General features: G+C 39.5%; 1 protein-coding gene across 1 annotated transcript in view; it reads left to right on the forward strand.

Annotated features, from left to right (window-relative positions):
- DPP10 (dipeptidyl peptidase like 10) overlaps window positions 1-19,710 on the forward strand; it is a 233,828-nt gene that overhangs the window by 113,450 nt on the left and 100,668 nt on the right. The window contains exon 5 of the mRNA XM_088652166.1: window positions 1,873-1,947. Within this exon, the coding sequence (XP_088508292.1) occupies window positions 1,873-1,947 (75 nt within the window). The remainder of the gene's footprint in view (window positions 1-1,872; window positions 1,948-19,710) is intronic.

The following is a 19,710-nucleotide window of genomic DNA, read 5'->3' on the forward strand; positions in this document are numbered from 1 at the left end:
TGATTTTATTACCTTACTTTTATTTGAATTCATTGTCTTAATTTGTGACTTTTTGTCAAATATGATAATGTATTTTAATGTTATCTTGATGCTTCTTTGGAACTAACAAATCTATGGGACAGTTTTCAGAGGAGGAACAATCATTTGTAAGAATTAGTAATGATTTGTTTTTTGTTTTGTTTTTTGTATATTTGCTTGAAAGAGAAGTTGCTGACTTACAACTTATTACTAAACTGTAAACTGTGGAGAGACCTGGTCTGAATAGAGATATTGGATTCTTGTCTCATTACATATGCTAAAGCTATTTTTGGTCATCTGCATACTATCCCTTGCTTTTTCCTGTAGGACTAATTGCAGTCATTAACAGTCGTCAACAGGTTTACCATACCCATTGAGTCAAACACCCATCTCCTACTACTCTTCTGAGAAAAACCTCACCCCACCCCACCCTCCCACTATATATAAGGGTCTGGTGACTTCTGTTTCAGTGTATCTGAAGAAGTGTGCATGCACACGAAAGCTTATACCCAGAACAAACTTAGTTGGTCTCTAAGGTACTACTGGACAATTTTTAAAATTTTTGTTTATTTCAACTGTGTCAGACCAACACGGCTACCTACCTGAATATATTTGCTTGTTTAACTTAGCATTATGATTTTTGACAGTTTACTTGCAGCAGTTCACAAAATGTTGTTTAAACACATTAGTAATTCATTGGTAATGCCTACAAATGCTCTATTTTCTGCTAATTAACTCACTACTGTGTATTCCAAATCTACACATGGGTGGCGCTGTGGTCTAAACCACTGAGCCTAGGGCTTGCTGATCGGATGGTCAGCGGTTCGAATCCCTGCGACGGGGTGAGCTCCTGTTATTCTGTCCCAGCTCCTGCCAACCTAGCAGTTCTAAAGCATGTCAAAGTGCAAGTAGATAAATAGGTACCGCTCCGGCAGGAAGGTAAACGGCATTTCCGTGCACTGCTCTGGTTTCACCAGAAGTGGCTTAGTCATGCTGGCCACATGACTGGAAAAACTGTCTGCGGACAAACGCAGGCTCCCTTGGCCTGTAAAGCAAGATGAGCACCGCAACCCCAGAGTCGTTTGCGACTGGACTTAACTGTCAGAGGTCCTTTACCTTTACCTTTATGGGACAAAGAGGGGCATAAGCTCATGCGCAAGACATTTCCCCACTATACTTTCCATTTTAGTTGTAATTCAGTATAATTCAGCTGCAGATATATACTCTTTTCATCTTCCCTGCACTATTGATGTGCTTGACCTCTTTGTTCTTCAGATGGGAAGTATCTTCATATCCATGTAAAAAGAAATCCCTTCAATGGTTCCATTGCTTCAAGTGTGCTCTGGTCCTTCCTCTACATCAGCTCCATTAAATTCTTTCTGACACCACCATTACCTCTTGATTAAATTATAGCCTTGAATTCAATTGGGAGTCATGTATTCTTATCTAGACATAAAGGGTTATTAGTTTGATAATGTTCCCTTCTCCTTTTCCATTTTTGCCACACCACTGAGGATTTTAAATCTTCTGTAAAGCATTTTCTTAAATAAAAAGTAGGTGTTGTGTAAAATGTTTGGACCAGGAAAATCTCACTGTATGATATATATATGCATTTTTATCAAGAAATCATGCTGCCTTGTTGCTTCTTGCATCAATTGCTTTTAAACTCTTGGTGTTTTTAATACTTTACTTTAATGTACTTTAATACTTGTTTTGTTTAATACTTGTTTTATTTTAAGAACATCCCTTTCTCTGGGGTCTTTAAAATGTAATATATACACAATGTAATTGAAATGTCTTAAGACAAAGTTTTCTTCATGTAACAAACTTACCAACACTGTGTTCTTTTCTTAGGTAACTTTCAAAGCATCAAGATATTCAGTCTCCCCAGATTTAAAATATGTTCTCCTTGCATATGACATCAAACAGGTAAGCTAGCAGTTGGCCAAAAATAAAATCAGAATACATGCTGGTTAGAAGTCTGAGCATAGTAATATGCAGAAAATTATACTTAAAACATCCTCATTTATGAAATAATATATATTTAACTCTTTTAATACTGATGACATCCTGTGTTAATAGGATGGATTCAAAGTGTTGGTCCCATTTGCTTTTTCGATTAAGCTTGTTTTGGTTAGAATTTCTTACTACTGACATTTCTGTAAGGTTGTCTTGATGGATTAAGAATTCTTTATTACATTTGGATAACTTTTTTTTAACAGTAGTGTAATTCTGTGGGTTAAACCATACACCATTCCAGAGATCCATAATCAAAGAAAAAAATTAAGGGCACTAGGGTCCAATGTCTGGGATGGGGGGGGGGAATTGGATCAGGATAAAAACTCTAGGGAGGGGAAGAATATGTGCATATGCAAGCTTCGCTTTTCCAAGGGATCTAAATAACTTGGCACCAAATCACTTATAGACATGGTCAGGTTTTTTAATATCAGCAGAGGGGGCCTCTCCACAGAAGTATATCTGGCACCTTCATTATCTATGTGCCCTTTGACAACTGAGTTATATATTTTTAGGATTCATCCTACTGAAAATTGTTGGAAATTGGTTTTAATATTGTGTTTTTAAATTGATGTGCCCCCTCTTGTGGCCTTATGGTTATAGAAAGATAATAAATCAAATAAATAAATATCACCATCATTATCTAGGTAGAATAATTAATATGAACCTTGAAAAGTGCATAGAAACATTAAGAAATGGCATGGTGGAACTGTGCTGCTTACCTGACATCTCTCTGGTCTTAGCCTGAGGCTGAAGTGACACAGAAAGAAATGAATTAAAATATGAAAATTATGAGGATGCCAAGATGGAATTACAGTGTCATTAAGTTAGAGGTCTGTCAGCTGAGCTTTTATTCTTATACAATATAGGTAGCAGACCCTTGGATAATGGCCACTCTATTGAAGATATTTCAGCTTACTTAGACTAATTGCAATTCTTCTGGCCACTTCGGAATGCTACAAGAGATTGCATGCTTGAATACGCTGTCATGTTTAAAAAAGAAAAGCAAAAACCGAAAACAACTTGCCACCAAATTCTTTGTCAGGTTTTAGCATGTATGTGTGTGGTGTTTGAAAAATAGGATGGAACTTAGAACTAACAACAACAACAACAACAACAACAACAACAAATTTAATAAATTTATTATTTATACCCCACCCATCTGGCTGGGCCTCCCTAGCCACTCTGGATGGCTTCCAAGTTTATAGCTCATATTGGCCAAACAAATTTTCTAGAGTGACATGAATGAAATGGTTGTTGCCATTTTATTCCCAGTTTTACTTATTTCTCCATTTACATGGTTACAGTTGATTGCATGTTAACAAATTACAATGTGTGTCAGCAGCATCACCATTGCTGCTAGCAGGTCAAATTTGCCTTATCCTGTTCTGTTGTACCTTTTTTACAAGAACATCAGAGTGAGTTACAATTCACAAAGTTAGTTTCCTGTCCATAATTGTCATTAAGTTAGGTAATTGTTTTCAAAGTCACACTAGTCTTCAAAGGGCAGGAGATGTCATTTGGATATGAAGAATCTTTTGAAAAGGTGGACTTGTTAGAAAATAATATTCCACTTTCCCTTCTTATTTCCTCCTAGTCACAGTTTAGAAATAGAGATTTCTAAATAAAATCTTAAAGTTCCTTGGGTAATACACATTACATAAAAGAGTGGACATTTTTTACATCAAAATTATTGCATGAAGAAGACTGAAAAGTTTAAACGAATTGAATAAAAAAACGAGGACACACATTCCACCCAACATTTGCCCTGAAATTGTAATTAGAGCCATAGCTATTTTGATGTTTGGATTAAAAATAAATGCAGAGTTAAATTAAATAGTTGAATATTTATATTTATGTTGTCAGCATTTTCTTTAATCTATTTTCTGCTTGGAAAGTCAAACTTTAATTAAATTTGAAGTCGTTCAGCCCAATTAAGAATATCCTTTATGCATAACGGGATGTAAATTTGCATGAAAATAAGCTTTCTTTCAATACAAAAGTAATAATTGAATGAATCATTTAAATCATGCTGGATATGATAGAATAAGGAAAGTTGTTAGATGCATGCTTTTGCAGTTGTTGTGATGTTGCTCTATAAACTGAAGTAAGTGTATGTTAATTCTTAGTGGGGAAAGTTCTCTTCAGTTTTTGTATCCTGAACTGAAGTAATTTCCACCTCCCAATACAGATGTTTAGCTGCCTTTTGCATTTTTAGGAGCATTATGTGCTCCAGAAAAGCAGCAGATAAGCAAACAGGACACCAGGTGTTGCTATGAAAAAACTGACCAAATCTGTATTGACTGGAACAGACTGGCATGGCAGTAGGGTTAGGATCAGGATCCATCCACCCGATGCTGATGGAATAGAATCAGCTGGGGTTGAACCATACCAGACTTGTTCCTTGGGAGTTGGCCAGTGTTGAACCTTGTTATGGTGCAAGTCAAGCTGGCAAGGTCTCACTGGGCGACCAGGGTGAGCATTCTAGCCAGGCAGAGACCTCACCCTTAGCTTGGGTGTACTTATGTCGATCCTGCCCAATGCCATTTCCACCCCTGTACAAGACAGTGTTCTTCCTTCTAACAAAAGAAAGCCATAATTGCAGACCCAATTGCAGTGACACCCCTCCTCTGCCCCCAGGGAACAAAGACCTAGACTAAGATGGATATAAAAAAAACTGCACAGGACAATGTTCTGGGATTTTAAAATTGGCTGCAACTTTATTGATTCTACAGTCATACCTCTAGTTACGTATGCTTCAGGTTGCGTACGACACAGGATACGTACACGCCGAATCTGGAAGTAACAGAATGGGTTACTTCCGGGTTCGGTGATTCGTGCACGCGCAGACGCGCCAAATGACGCCACGCGTGTGCGCAGAAGCGCCAAATCACACGGGGAGCATGCACAGATTCAGCGCTTCAGGGTAAGTACTGCTCTGGATGCATACGGGGCTCCGGAATGGATCCAGTTCGTATCCAGAGGTACCACTGCAGATGTATGTAGGCTTTGGCTCAGACATCAGGTGTGTATCTGTTCTCAACCTGCTGTTGGTGGGGGTCTGACACTTGAACAGAGTTAAATTTGGAATGGAAGGACCATCTCAAGGCAAGGGTCTACCTAGGTAGCCCTCTGAGGCTGCTGCTGGAAGCTCTATGGCCCTGAACAAGGCTAATACAGCCTAAATGTAGGCACAGTCATCCTAATTGGTATTGTAAGTAAGATTGGCAGTGAAAAGGTGAGATAAAGGATTCAGATTACTGGAGCCCAGTTTATGGATTCTTTAAAAATCATCCCTCGTATGTGTGTATGACATTCTGCTTTACTAGTCATGGAAGACTTTGATTCTGGTTATAAAAGTTTTCACACATGAGCTACTGATGAATTAAACTGTTAAAATGACTTTGAGCACGACAGAGATCATCCCACAGTCATTTCCTTTTTAAGGATTTGATATGAAATATTCAAGTACCAAGGAAAGATCTCCAATTAGGAAGGACAGATATATTATTGTGTTCCCATTCTTCAGATTAAGTGTGGTAAGGCTTCAGGAGTTTTTATCATGTGGTCTGTACACGGATTGGCAAATGAGGCCTCTGAAGCAAGTTGGAAATGGTAGATCTTTGGTTATTAATCCTTTGTTCACTTTCTCTCTTCCCACTGTCAAACCATGAAAGACTTTTTTTAGTGACTCATTTCACACATACTGTAAAGCTAAGCCAAACTTTGGCTTACAGTTAACAAGCTAGCATGCTGGTGCACGTTTAGAACAAACTTTGGTTAATGCTCATGGTCTCTTCCACAACTGCAGAATAAAAATGAAATGATGATAAAATACCAGCTGATACTTCACTACAATCTTCAATGTCTGTCACCACTTGGGAGCATGATACTTTTGTGGTTGTTCATGGATTAAAGGAGGAATAGGTAGGAGAAGTGGAGTTCAATAGTGAGGAGGCTACCTCCTCAGGAGATTTTCTGTACTTCAGTTTTCTACTTTAACATGGCTGCTAGTCTTTCTTTCATACATACCTCAGTAATTTCTGTTTTAATTGCTCGGGTTCTTATGATTACAATTTGAGAAAAGAGTTTTCAGGCTGTAACTTGGTTTTAGCTTTTTTTTCAAAAAACAAACAAACAAACAAAAACCTCCTGAAAGCTACTTGTCATTTGTGAAAGATAACTTTTTACAAAATACATCTATTCACAGAACAAGCATTTGCTTTCAATCATATTGACAGGCTTACTAAACTGCAGAATGCTCGCTTAAGAATGTTTGAGAAAAATCCCAAAACCCAGTAATAAATTTCCAATTACATTGCTCAAGTTCAACCATTTTGTTTGAACTTACTTAAATAGTAGAATAATTTGTTTATAGCAACTATTTATAGCATGCTGATTTTTCCATCCACATAATTCTGTACTGTAATAGGCTCATCAGTATTGGCAGGTGGTGATTGAGGTGATGATTGGAAGGCCAGGTGAGCATCACGAGACATTAGAAGAGTCTTTTTATTCCTTCCACTTCACCTCACCCACTATAGTTGGTATGTGAGCAAGTGGCAATGCTATACCTAAGGCCTCACTTTGCTTCAATATTGATAACACTATGGTTTCAGTGGAGGACTGTCAGACTTTGAGTAGCTAGCCTGAAATCCAAATTAGTCCCAAGTCCTGTGAAGGCAAGATAGATAGATAGTGCAGATACTATGAAGTATGGCACTTGCTTAAAGGTAAAGGTACCCCTGACCATTAAGTCCAGTCGCTGACGACTCTGGGGTTGTGCGCTCATCTCGCTCTATAGGCCGAGGGAGCCGGCGTTTGTCTGCAGACAGCTTCCGGGTCATGTGGCCAGCATGACTAAGCCACTTCTGGCAAACCAGAGCAGTGCATGGCAACGTCGTTTACCTTCCCGCCGGAGTGGTATCTATTTATCTACTTCACTTTGACGTGCTTTCGAACTGCTAGGTGGGCAGGAACTGGGACTGAGCAACGGGAGCTCACCCCGTCGCAGGGATTTGAACTGCCAACTTTCTGATTGGCAAGCCCTAGGCCCCATGGCACTTGCTTAGTCTTCACTAAAAAGAAAAGAAAAGAAAGTTTCTTGGAGGGCCAGGGATACATACTAAGGCTTTGCAGAGACAGGTGAACACTTATTTCTGGGAGGCATCCAAATGCAATGGATAGCAAGCCAGCAGCTCTCTTCAGATAAGCTGATATGCTGGTGTCAAATGTAAGGTGCTTAGGTACAAGGTGGCCAATCTACATCGCAAAATATCTAACAATTTTCAGACTTTACAGTGGGAGTGGGGAAGGAATGGGAGAGTATTTGCTTACCCCATTGTAGCAGAACTGGATTCCATTGTGTAGTTAAGGGGTAGGACTGGGCGTATCCTCTGCAGACATTCTAGCAGCAAAACATTTACTGTATCAAGAAATGTTTTGCACAGCAACAGTGTGACTAAAGCCAGCAGCAATATTGCAAATGCCCAGATAAATTAGTTAAGACTAGCCTTGTTTGTGAAGGGAAATTTTCCTTCATTCTTGATACACACCTACTGCTGCCTCTAAGAAGTGGCCAACTCCTTGCTGGTCTTAACTGGCCATAACAATGGCAAGCCAGGCAGAAATCTGAGTCACTCCTTTATCACAAAAGGCAAGTTCGAAAAAACCATCCATACACTGTCAGTCTTTAAGACTAGGTATGCCAGAAGAGGTCAACCTCAGAGCCCTAAAACATGTCTGGTATTAAGATTCTCAGCTGAGATCGTTCTGTATTTTCCTACACCAGAGGTTGACAGAAGGTAGATTAGCATCTAATGGCAGATCTGCTGGCTATTGACAATAGTTCAGCAAGGGTTTCTGAATCCCAATTTTTTAACAGCAAGAAAAAAATGAACAAAATAAGAGAACAAGGGAGGCGTTCATGGTGAGTTCTGGCACCTCTTTTTCTAGAAAAATAGCACTGCCTATAAGTATTCAAGCAAGGCTCTGAAACAATTGCTGAAGATAAGTACACTATTTTCACATCACGGTAAATGGCCCAGATTGAGATCAGTTAACTGGGGAGATGGGATTGCCACATTTGCTATGGTACTATGACATTTTGTAAACTACTTGGGGAGGCTGTATACCAGAAAGTGATTTATAAATGCTTAGAACTAACCAACCAACCAAGCAAGCCAACAGGGTTGGCTATTAGAGGGACAATTCTTTCCTGTTCCTTTGCCATATTCAACATGTGGCCTAGTTGTTACTATTTAGTCAAACTATCTATATTAGCATAAGTGAGCTATTTCTTGCTTGACTTTCCAATGAAGGAGAAGTGGGGACTGGTGGCATATTTTTTGAAGTACCAATTAGTTTGTAGTGGCCACACTTACCAAGATACAGAAATGTGAAGTACGCAATTACAATGGCTGACTTCCTAAAACTACTAATTTATTCATGGTTTCTCCAGTGTTGTTTTCCTCTTGGTTCTGTAAGGTAAAGCACAAATGCTTACAGATCCTGTATTTCTCTCCCCTGGGGAAACACTAAGTTGAACAATGATTTCGATATTGGACATTCCATCTCCATGGATACCACAGAGATTATCTGAAGCTCTGTCCTTGTTTTGAAACCCATGTCCTTTGACATGACCTGTTTCTTTCAGTTGTGCAGACAGTTTTGTCAATATAAGGTTTCCGGGGATGACAGAATAATTCAGGGAAGAATGACATTATTAGTGTAATCAGGACTGTAAACTAATTAAATAATAATTTATCGCCCACTAGCCAGTTCAATAAATATGTATACTACCAAAACTTCATAAATGCCTTTTTTGAAATGCTGATGGAATGCCATCCTATAACTGTTTACAAGAATTAAGTCCCATTAAGTTCAGTGACATTTACTTCAAGGTAAGTGGCTGTAAAATGCAGAGTAAAGCTGTAAGTTATTGCTGGAACTAAGTCCATCTTGAATGTTTCAAATTTGCTATTATAGTAGCACAGGAGAATAGTAACACTTGAGAATCAAAATTTGAACCCCTGCTATAGTGCATATAGAATGCAGTAGAACCTCTTGCTATTTGGCTAACTAAGCAAATAATAATAACAATAACAAAATGGTGTATGTTAGGCCTGATATTCAAATAACGCATTCAGTGTCAAAATTGTACTAATAATTCTACTTAATAAACACTTTTGTTGTGTTTCATGGAACCATGGAAATATGTTTACCCACACAGGTGGATAGTACTGAAAAATTGGGTATTAAAATGTATTTCAAATACTGTACAAACTAAATGGTATTTCTTAACTGCAAAACCTCAGAAAATATATTGGTGTTTTCTGTGGGAATTAACTTTCAGCCTAGCTGTGTTTTGCATTTGTATACTTTCTCGATGTTCTAGATACAGTGGAGTTCACTTCTATAGCTGTTCTATAGGGTTTTAGTAGTCTTACTGATGGATCATACTGAGTTAAGTTTGGTGAGCTTGGCTTATGCATACATACCACATTCTGGGAGGTCAGATGAACAAAGTCTGCTGATGAATAAATCAGTCATTTATACAGGATATCTACATCGTCATATAGGACTCTGAAAAATGATTTTACACAGTGTGTTTGAAAGCCATTACATGATATAATTAGAATTGTGCATCCATTGGGAATCTGAAATCACTCCTTAATCCTCTTGATTTTCAAGAGCACCACGTTGAGAGTCAGGGGAGCTGCTTTTGGTAGGACTCAGTGATGCCACTGAGCATGCTAAAGTGTTCTACAAAATCCTTTTCATCAGAGCTCATTTTAACGATCCCCACAAACTCTTTCCCTTTATCTACAGGCACAAAGCCAGGCAATCCTGGAAAATTGCCCTCACTAACAACAACATACCTTTCCATTTTAATGTACAAAACATTTTTAGCAAATCCATTTTTTTTTTAGAAAATGCTTTTTTAAATTAAATATGTCAATAAATACTGTGTTGTGGTTGGAAATCTGCAGTAGCTTGCTGCAGAGAATGTGCTGTGTGCTGTGTCTCATGCATTAAATATTTAAACAATATGCCATTAGTATTGATGAATTTAGCTGCAAGTGAACACTTAATCTTAAAAAATATTGAATCACAGTATTCTGAATTTTAATCTTACTGACAGCCTATACAGAAGTACCAAGGGGTACTAAATAGCAGAGGTGTACCTAGAGGCCCTTGCACCCCCATCAAAGAGCCCCTCCCCCACAAAAACATCACAATACCACAATAGCCACCTTAGTAATTGCTACATTTTAGGTGACCCAAGTAATCAAAGCAACCATGGGATGTATGAAACTACCTTTGAAGACTGTTGAGAAACAGCAGTTAGTGCCTACTATGCTAGCTGCCCTTTGCCAGTCTGTTCTGAAAAAGAAGGGTGTGTACAAAATTTTGCAGCCCAAAACCTTTTATTTGGCAGTCATTCAGCTCACCATGGATGGCAGTGGTATCATTAGAAAGCCCTCCAGTGAAATTATATGGACTAGGGCTTTCTAATGACACCACTGCCATCTATAGTGAGCTGAATGACTGCCAAATAAAAGGTTTTTGTGTGCGTGATGGCACTCCAGTCATGAAACACTCTAACCATAGGGGTTATTGTGCTTCAAGTACAAATATGGTTGAGCAGTGATGGTGTAGGTTGGCAGCATTTACCAACTTCTAGATTCTAAAACATTAGTTCCTCAAGCTGGCTGCAAAATTTTGTACTCACCCTTCTTTTTCTGTTGGAATTCCCACAGCTAAACTGTTTGTGACATAAATTCCACTGGCTTCGTGTAGCAACCTCACTCATTACTTAGAAAGGACCACGTTTACAACAGGATTTGGGGGTATAACAACTACTTAGAGATTTTTGAAATATTAAGTGGCATATAAATGCTTTTAAATAAAGCAATAAAATAAATTATAAAAGATTTAAAATTAACAGGGATTGTATAAGTGGAGATTTTTATATCTTGCATCAAGCATAATAAGCACTCATACAAGGATGGAAAACAGTGTTATTTGCTCATTATAATTTAGTCATAGTAAATCCCCCTGACCATCAAAGGTGAACACAATCAAACAAACTGTTGGCAATATTTTTCCTTAATGAGTAAACTCAGCAGGAGCATCAACAGCATCAACAGCTGTTAGTAGACTGAAATTATAAGTCTCCAAAAAGGTCAGAAATAAAGTTCGCAGGCAAGATAGACTGGGTACCAGCTACATTAATTATTGTAAGTGTATAACTGAAGTATAATAACAAGTTTTGAGGGTTTAGATATTTAGATATCTAAATATTCAGATATTTCATCTCTGAAGAACAAGCATTTCACCTTAACCAGGGGTCACCAAACTACGGCCCCCGGGCCGGATGCGGCCCAATCGGCCTCCCAATCCGGCCCGCGACGACCCCCGCCGCCCGCTGCCGCCGCCCGCTCTTACGGCGCGCGGCACGGCGACGATCTTAGAAATCGGCAAAAAATCGCCGAAAATCCTTTGTGCACATGCGTATGGGCCTCTCCCGACCCAGAAGAGATCATTTCCGATGCACTTCCGGGTCGGGGGAGGCCCATACGCATGCGCACAAGCGATTTTCGGCGATTTTTCCCCACCCGTGTGTGTGTGCGCATGCGCACGGGCGCGCACTCCCCCGCCCTCCGGCCCGCCGCGCGGTCGGCGCGGCAGGCACCGGCCCACTGCACGGTAAGTCTGGGGACCCCTGACCTTAACTATGACTGCACTTTTCAGTCATATTTGAGCTCTTGCAACAGACACCCTGTTCTTTTCAACTTGTGGCACACCATCATCAGTATCACATGGATTAATTTGTAAGTGTATAATTAGATAAACACTTTAACCTGAGTTGATAGAAGGAAGAATATTGTCTTATTATTTTCAAGCAAAGGTACATTGGCTCCCTTCCAACCCAAAATAGAATTCTATGGAAGAGTGGATATCCTGGCTAAAATCCAAGTCAGAGAAGTACAGTGGTGCCTCGCTTAACGAATGCCCTGCTTAATGAAATATCCGCTTAACGAAATGATTTTTCGAGTGGAGGTTACCTCGCTAGACGAATGCATTTTATGAAAGATTCATCTAGCGAATCTCGGTTTTCCATAGGAATGCATTGAAATTCAATTAATGCGTTCCTATGGGCAAAAAAAAAAAAATCAAAAAAATTCAATGCATTCCTATGGGATTCGCTAGACGAATTTTTCACTGTAAGAAAAGACCCGTGGAACGAATTAATTTCGTCTAGTGAGGCACCACTGTACCGTAAATTTTATGGATATAGTTACTTTATTTGTTCAAGTTACGTAAGAGATGCTACTCATGGTATTGTAACATGATTGTTTCCCAAGGCTGTGTCTGCCCTTTCCTTTCTCACTCTGATACACTACATTGAGGGATGATAGATTATAAGGAAGTAGGTGCCCTTTTAAAGTAGTAATGATGATATAATGGATTACACAGGGCAGAGCGTAGCAGAGAAGCCACAGTAGATCTTTATTGGATTGATCAGTCATTTCAAGTGTCATTTATATTTCAAGTGTCACTTATATGCTTTCAGTACACATCCACAACATCTCATGGACAGGTGCAGATCACATTGTTTATGGAATGAACCTCCGGCCTGCAAACACCTATTCTGAACTCAATGCCTGAGTTCAGGACGATCATCACACATGGGGCAACTGCATAGGGCACTTTGGTATTGGCAGCACAAATGAGAATGGACAAAGTCTGCTTGAGTTTTGCTCATTTCACAGCCTTTGCATCACAAACAAATTCTTCTCTGCCAAGGCAAAATGGCAAGTGTCCTGGAGATATCCAAAGTTAGGCCACTGGCACCAGCTGGACCTGGTGGTTATGAGGCAATTGGCATTGAACAGTGTTCATGTCACATAGGCTATCACAGTGCCGATTGTGACATGGATCACTCCCTGGTGGTGAGCAAGATCCTTCTCCAGCCAAAGAAGGCCCATAGCACAAAGCAGAAAGTGTGGCCTCAAATCAACAGTTCCAGAGCAGTCATATCTGAACTTTGTGAATGCTCCTCTGATTCCATCAAACCAGCACTACTGAAGTGCCCTAGAGACAGTGTCAAAATAAGCTGGAAGCACATCAAAGAGGCAACCTATAATACAGCTATGCCCTTTTTCAGCAAAAGAGAGCAGCAGATCCCTGACAGGCATTAAAGACATTGAACCTGTTGCCACTGCATAATGCTAGGTTCCTGTGAACTACAAATGTGTGTTCTGCAAGAAGACACTTGCTGCACTGAGAAAGGCAATGAGCAACACCCAGCAGATTGCCAGACAATGTGCCAGCGACTACTGGCTTAAGCTGTGTCAGATTATTCAATTTACTGCTGACTGCAGGGTAGAATTCAACATTGTGTTATTACGATTTCATCTGCACAAGCATATTAGCTTGCTAGTTGAAACCATCTCCCTGACACCCCCTGAGCCAATTTCGGAAGGTGGGGGAGAAAGATTGGAAAGCCCCATTGTGCAAGTGGAAGCCCTTGTGCAAAGGCTTCTACTGCTGTGGTTCATTAGGTGAATCTCGCCCATAGGATCTGGACAACAAATCTATAGATACAAAAATGCTTGGAAGATTAGAGTTTTTTAAAAATAGGAATTCGTTAAACATTCGTTTTCTAAAAGGAACTAGTTGCAGTTCAAATTTCCCTAAAAGAAACGAGCTCAGTACATGTTCGTCCAGATGAACATTTTAGTTCACAAAAAGATCATCTATAGCAAAAAGGAAAAGGAAAAAACACACACCAAAATTAAATATAGCATTCAGAATGTTACAAGCTGCTGTGCTGAAGTGTAGGGACCAAAAGTAAATTAGGGTCCACACACAAGTAATAAAATTTCTGACAGAAAGAATGCCAAGAGAACTGGAAAAGAAGTTACCCAATTTAATATGTGCTAGCCACACAGCTGTTAGACAAAGGGCATAATTCATTTTGTCCCTTTACCTGTACTACTTACTGCAACCTGCTCCTGCTAGAAGAGTGCAAATATATTCAGCAGGAAAGATACAGGAAATGCTTCAGATTTCTTCCCTTAAATTGCTTAGCAACAGTGATTAAGGGACTAATGAGTCTTAGCAACAGCAGTACAATACCTATATATCTGCCTCATTATGTTGTTTGTCTGGCACCTAAATATATGTAATGAAGGCACCAGGCAGGCCTCGCTAGGGAAAGCATTCCACAAACGGAAATGACATTTTAAGGAGTGGTCTTACCATGGCAGGCAGGGACCACCCCAACTTGCAGGGAGCCATTAATCACCTCCATGACCCAAACGTATCCAGCACAACAGCACTAGACAGTGCTCCGGACACCCTTGAGGTTCATCTGCTGTAACAGTGGAGTCAAGATCCCAGTGAATGCAAGCAATTTTACCTCCAAAGTGCTTTGCAAACGAGCATTACTTCTGCAACTTCCTTTAGGCCAGATATGAAAACGAACTTGAAATTCTTGAAGCTCTACCCCAAAATGAACCTAATGCACCTTTCGTTGGTCGGGGTGTAGTTCAGATATTGTTGTTGATGCTTAACTGAACTAGTTCGTTCTAAGAACTGAGACTCAGGGAAATAATTTTCATTAAATATCCTATACCCACCCCACCCACCTCATTTGGTAGTTGGGTTGTAGCCTGCACTAGGCCCTATTTGATTGCTGGCTCCTAAAGTGCACCTCCCCCATGCTAGATTCAGGTAGGTAGCCTAGCCGTGTTAGTCTGACGCAGTAGAAATATATATTTGTATCTGAAGAAGTGTGCATGCATACGGAAGCTCTTACCAAGAACAAACTTAGTTGGTCTCTAAGGTGCTACTGGACAATATATATATTCTCCCCCATGCTGTGTCTGATGTACACACCAAATTTTAGGGAGGCAGTTTCAGTAATGCATTCCATTGTGTAATGCATACCATGTGTATAGTTGTCTCATCTGTAGATGGAATCCCATATGGAATCCCATATGGGTGGCCAAATCATGGACTGTCTGTTATTCCCCCCCCCCCCAACATGTTCACAAATAAAGATCCATTGTGGCTTTCACAATGATAGCCTCAGCCTCAAAGAAAAAGCTTGGAAGCATCTTGAGTACAGAGCTTTACTGTAGCATGAAATAGAAGAGTGATTAAATCCTGGCACTTTCCCCCTCTCCTCTTTCACAGACAACAGACTAATAGTTTTACCATGCTTTGGGTCCTGTGAAAAACAGGGGTGGTTCTGAAGTTTTTCAAACTCTGCCATTACAATTTATTGAAAGAAGAAACATCCAAGAGCACTTCCACAGTTATATTCATTGTTTATTTCAACCACACACTGTGTAACAGATCACTAGCATAACATGCTGAGATATCCCATGGAGAGGAGTTAATGGAGCTTGATGCAAACAACAATAAAGTTCAGATCTTAAGTGCTTCAACACCTTAAAATATTCAGGCTATTCATATTTTCCAACATTAAGAGCTCTGTGTTGTAAAGCAAACACTGTGAAATTATTTTGGTACAGAAGGTTTCTCTTATCTTTATTATATGGACCGCTCAGGATTGCCTATTGAATTTGTTTCATGCAATGAATATCTGATTTGTATTGTATTCTTCTCAAAGATGATTGACAGACCTGTAACTTGCATCAGATTGGCTTGGAAATAAACCTAGCCATTTCCTTGAGGTTCTAGGACATTTGCAAGACAGTCTAAATTAGCAGACCCTCCCCATATATTAGTCACAGATTGTACAAATTTGCAAGCCTTTCCAATTCTTGGCTGCTAAATGTTAAGCAAGAGGAGACCTCATGTGGTGAGCTCCGCTGGTCACATGAAGCTAACCTTCCATGAGTAAGTACTATGTGTCTGTGGCATCCATCCTTGACTGTCAAAGCCTAGACTAATGTGGTGTTATCTACTGGCTGTGCAAGTTGTTTAACAGATCTATGGCCACAGAAGCCATATGGTTCCCTGCAGTTTTGGAGTGTCCTTGTAAGGCAGGCAGAGCCGGTCCACCCATGAGGCAGTGTGAAGCACCTGCCTCAGGCAGCAGAAGTGCAAGAAGTGGCACCCACCCCACTGCTTCTCCCACCACAAGGGAGGCATTCTGGCATGTGGCATTTCTTTGAGGAGCACAATGGCACCCGCTGAGTTCAGCGTAAGCAGGGTATGGTGGTGGTGGGATTGGTGGTGGGATTTAGCATGGCAAGTGGGGCAGGAGATAGTAGTTTCCATTTCGCTTTGGATGGTGACATTGGATGGGCTTCCCCTGAGGGCAGAGATGGGGAACCTCAGAACCAGGAGATGAATACAACTTCCAGGTCTCTCTTTCTGGCCTTTGGACCACACCCTCAACAGCCCTGCTCTACACCCTCCTTGGCTATCTATCTATCTATCTATCTATCTATCTATCTATCATCTATCTATCTATCTATCTGATTGTCTTGTGATTATAAAGTAAGAATCACATCATTGCTTTATCCAATTTCATCTGTGGTCTTCCACAACTGGTATGTGGTCCAGGTGATTGCCCATGAATGAATAACACCCGCAGGCCAACAAAGGTCCTGAGGACCTATTATATGGAGAGAATGGTAAGAGGCCCTCAGCAGGATGGAGGGTTTTTTTCTCTCTCTCCTACTCATTATTTATTCTTAGCATTTGTATGTCTAACACAATGTCCTCCGAGGAGCTAGGAGTTCACAAATGCCACTTTTTGTATCCTATATGAAGTCAAGTGGAACGATGAATAGGGAAAGGATACAAAATCATTCCCTTCCTGCCAAAAAACAACACGTGAGATTTTGTCCGATGTCCTGCGTGGCAGGAAGCTGGCCATGTTTTCAGCCAGAGATTTTGCTTGCAAGTTGATATTGGATTACAAAGGAGAATACCAAGGAGTTTGCCACTAAGAATTAAAGTAAATTCCAGAATTAAAATACCTAGACTATTGGAACATAGAAACATATAAGGCTGCTTTGTACTGAATCTAGCCAATGGTCCATATAGCTGAATGTTGCCCACACTGAGCGGCAGTAGCTCTATGCATTTTTAGATATCTGCTAGCATAGTGAAATGATTTGAGTACCATGGTTGGAAAATACCTTGGAAACTATTTCGTGTTGCTGTGAAATAACTTGCGCTAGCCCACATCTTGGGACTTTGTTCAAGAGACCCTGTAGAAAATATTGAGCAATGTTTTGCACAAATGTAAACACACCTCTAAATTTAATTCTGTTTTTTAACACAAGGCTGTCAAAAATTCCTTTCTTCTCATGGAAGAGAATATATGAACACCACCTGACATAGATTTTTATTTTCTGAGTTGGATTTGAAGGTGAGCTGAAAAAGCCGCTTTCCCCCAGGAGTTCATGAGGGGTTACCAAGATCCGTTCTCTTCTTGTATTGTCCCTAGGGAACGCTTTGCACCTATAACAATTAGAGCAAAGTATTGTAAAATTGCTGAATTGTACAACTTTTCTCTGTGGTTTCTCTTAAGTTACCGGTGTGCTTTTTTCCACCTGAATAGTTGTTATGTGTATTAAGACTAGTTTTCCAATATGTTGGATATGAAACGGCTCTTCCTTCACTTTCTCCTTCTCCTGTTTACACAGTAGAGAGGAATAATTGTTTTATTGTTTCACAAAAGAAAATATTTCTATATTGATTCATACCTCACCAATCAATAAAAAAATAAAAAATAAAGTTTCCTTCTTCATACCGGGTGGTTTCAAAGGAAGTTATTGACAATATAATAACCATCTTAAAGAAAGCATTACATTGAAAATGTTCAGGTAGTCTTAAATGCTTTTGAATAACAAACAACAATAATCACATTCACAGAAGTTTTTCTCCTGTTAGAGAGCATTAATTTTAACCTCGAATTGGTGGGGTCTGAATTTAGGAACTTCTGCATGCAAAGCAGAGCCACAGCCCTTCAGTTTGAGACAGTTATTATTTCAGAGATGGATATAGGTGGGGAAATTGCCTTTTATGAAGTAAAAAAGAAGTGCTAGGAAAAAATGAATGCCTAGATACAATAGGCAGAAGTTTAAATGCATGTGACTTGAGGTTTGGACTAACACTGTAACAATGTGAAATAATTACTAGATACAGCATGAAGGGGTTGCTATTCCTGGGAGGCACCAGGAAGTAGTTAAGGGCAAGGTCTACTCTTTCTGAGCCAAGGAGAAGGAGGCTGCAGGTAGTAACAGCTTTGTAAAACCTAAATTCAGTAAAGTTTAGAACGTTCAGTCAAAAGGCCTAAATGCTGCCATTGCTGCAGAAAGGAGGAACATGGAACAAAGGGTTTGTGGGACCCCACGTTTGTTTTAGAAGCGTTAAACTGAAGTAGCATTGTACTCCCCTCCCCCTAATAAAATCAGGCCAGACTTACATACCACACTTATCCAACAAACACGAGTTCCACAAGGACTGATGCTGTTAGTACAAATGGAATCTTTCTGCACAAAAATGAATCTTCTCAACAATTCCTCAACAGTTGAATGATTTTTTTTTAAAAAAATAACAACAGGATTTCTTTATTTCAATATTTCCCCATTATGAAAAATTAAAGAAAATTAGGCAATGATACTGTAGGTACTGGAACAGCAGGATCATATAAGTGTAATATTATGCTTTTCTTTAACAGGAACCTTTTATGTTTTGGGATATGAGGACATAATGCAGATTCAGAATGATTTAGCTATAAAGGGATATGTTGTATTCACCTTTTAGTGGGATCAAAACTAGTTTTTGAGTGTGACATATAAGATGGGGGAAATAATAAATGAAACTAGCTGAATAAGGGAGCAGGGAGAGCTGGATTATCATTATTAGCCTTGTCAAGTAGTATAATGGCCTATGGACTACCCACTGTTTATTTGCAGATGGAAAAGAACCCAAACTAAAAACAGGACTTGGAATGGAATATAAAACTATACTTGTAAAAGTATATAACAGCAGGATAAAAAGATAGGGATAGGTATTTTTATTGATTGGAATCCAGCTTTCCTATTGATATACCCTAGAAAACATATTAAGAAAGGAAGAGTTTGATAGGGATACTATTGCTACCATTAAAAAAATACCTTGGGTTGTTTTGCAGAAGTGCATAGTAGAATGCTGCTGTGAATAAAAGTAACAGAGAATCCAGTGCATGGTTTCTCTGTATATAAAGTGTGATTTTGTGCTTGCCTGGTGAAATAAGGATGAGAGGGTTTTGCTTCTAGCATGCTGTGAGAATTTCTATCCCAGAGAGAAATACAGGGAAACATATAATTTTATTTAAGGATTTCAAATGCCCACATTAGAGTGTCTTTTTGAGGTGAACTAAGTGAAATGGAAAAATTGACTGAACTCCCCTTGCATCATGCAAATTCCAGGGAAGAGATATCTGAAAAGAGTAATGGATCACATGTTGTCTTGGACTCTCGCTTGGAGGCATACTGTTTTATAGCTGTTTCTTTTCCTAGCAACGATTATGGTATCTGACTTGAATAGGGCTTCTGCCTTTATATTTTTCTCCCATTATATGCCAGAATAGTTCCAATCAACACAAATAATGACTCTTCATTTTAATTAATAAAATTATGTGGCTAGAAAGTGGTGTTTGGTAAACGTTAGAATACAAATTTGGGAAACTGGTAC

This window comes from Zootoca vivipara, chromosome 1 (genome assembly GCF_965207765.1).
Source record: "Zootoca vivipara chromosome 1, rZooViv2.hap1.1, whole genome shotgun sequence".
In the NCBI taxonomy this organism is placed as follows: Eukaryota; Metazoa; Chordata; class Lepidosauria; order Squamata; family Lacertidae; genus Zootoca; species Zootoca vivipara.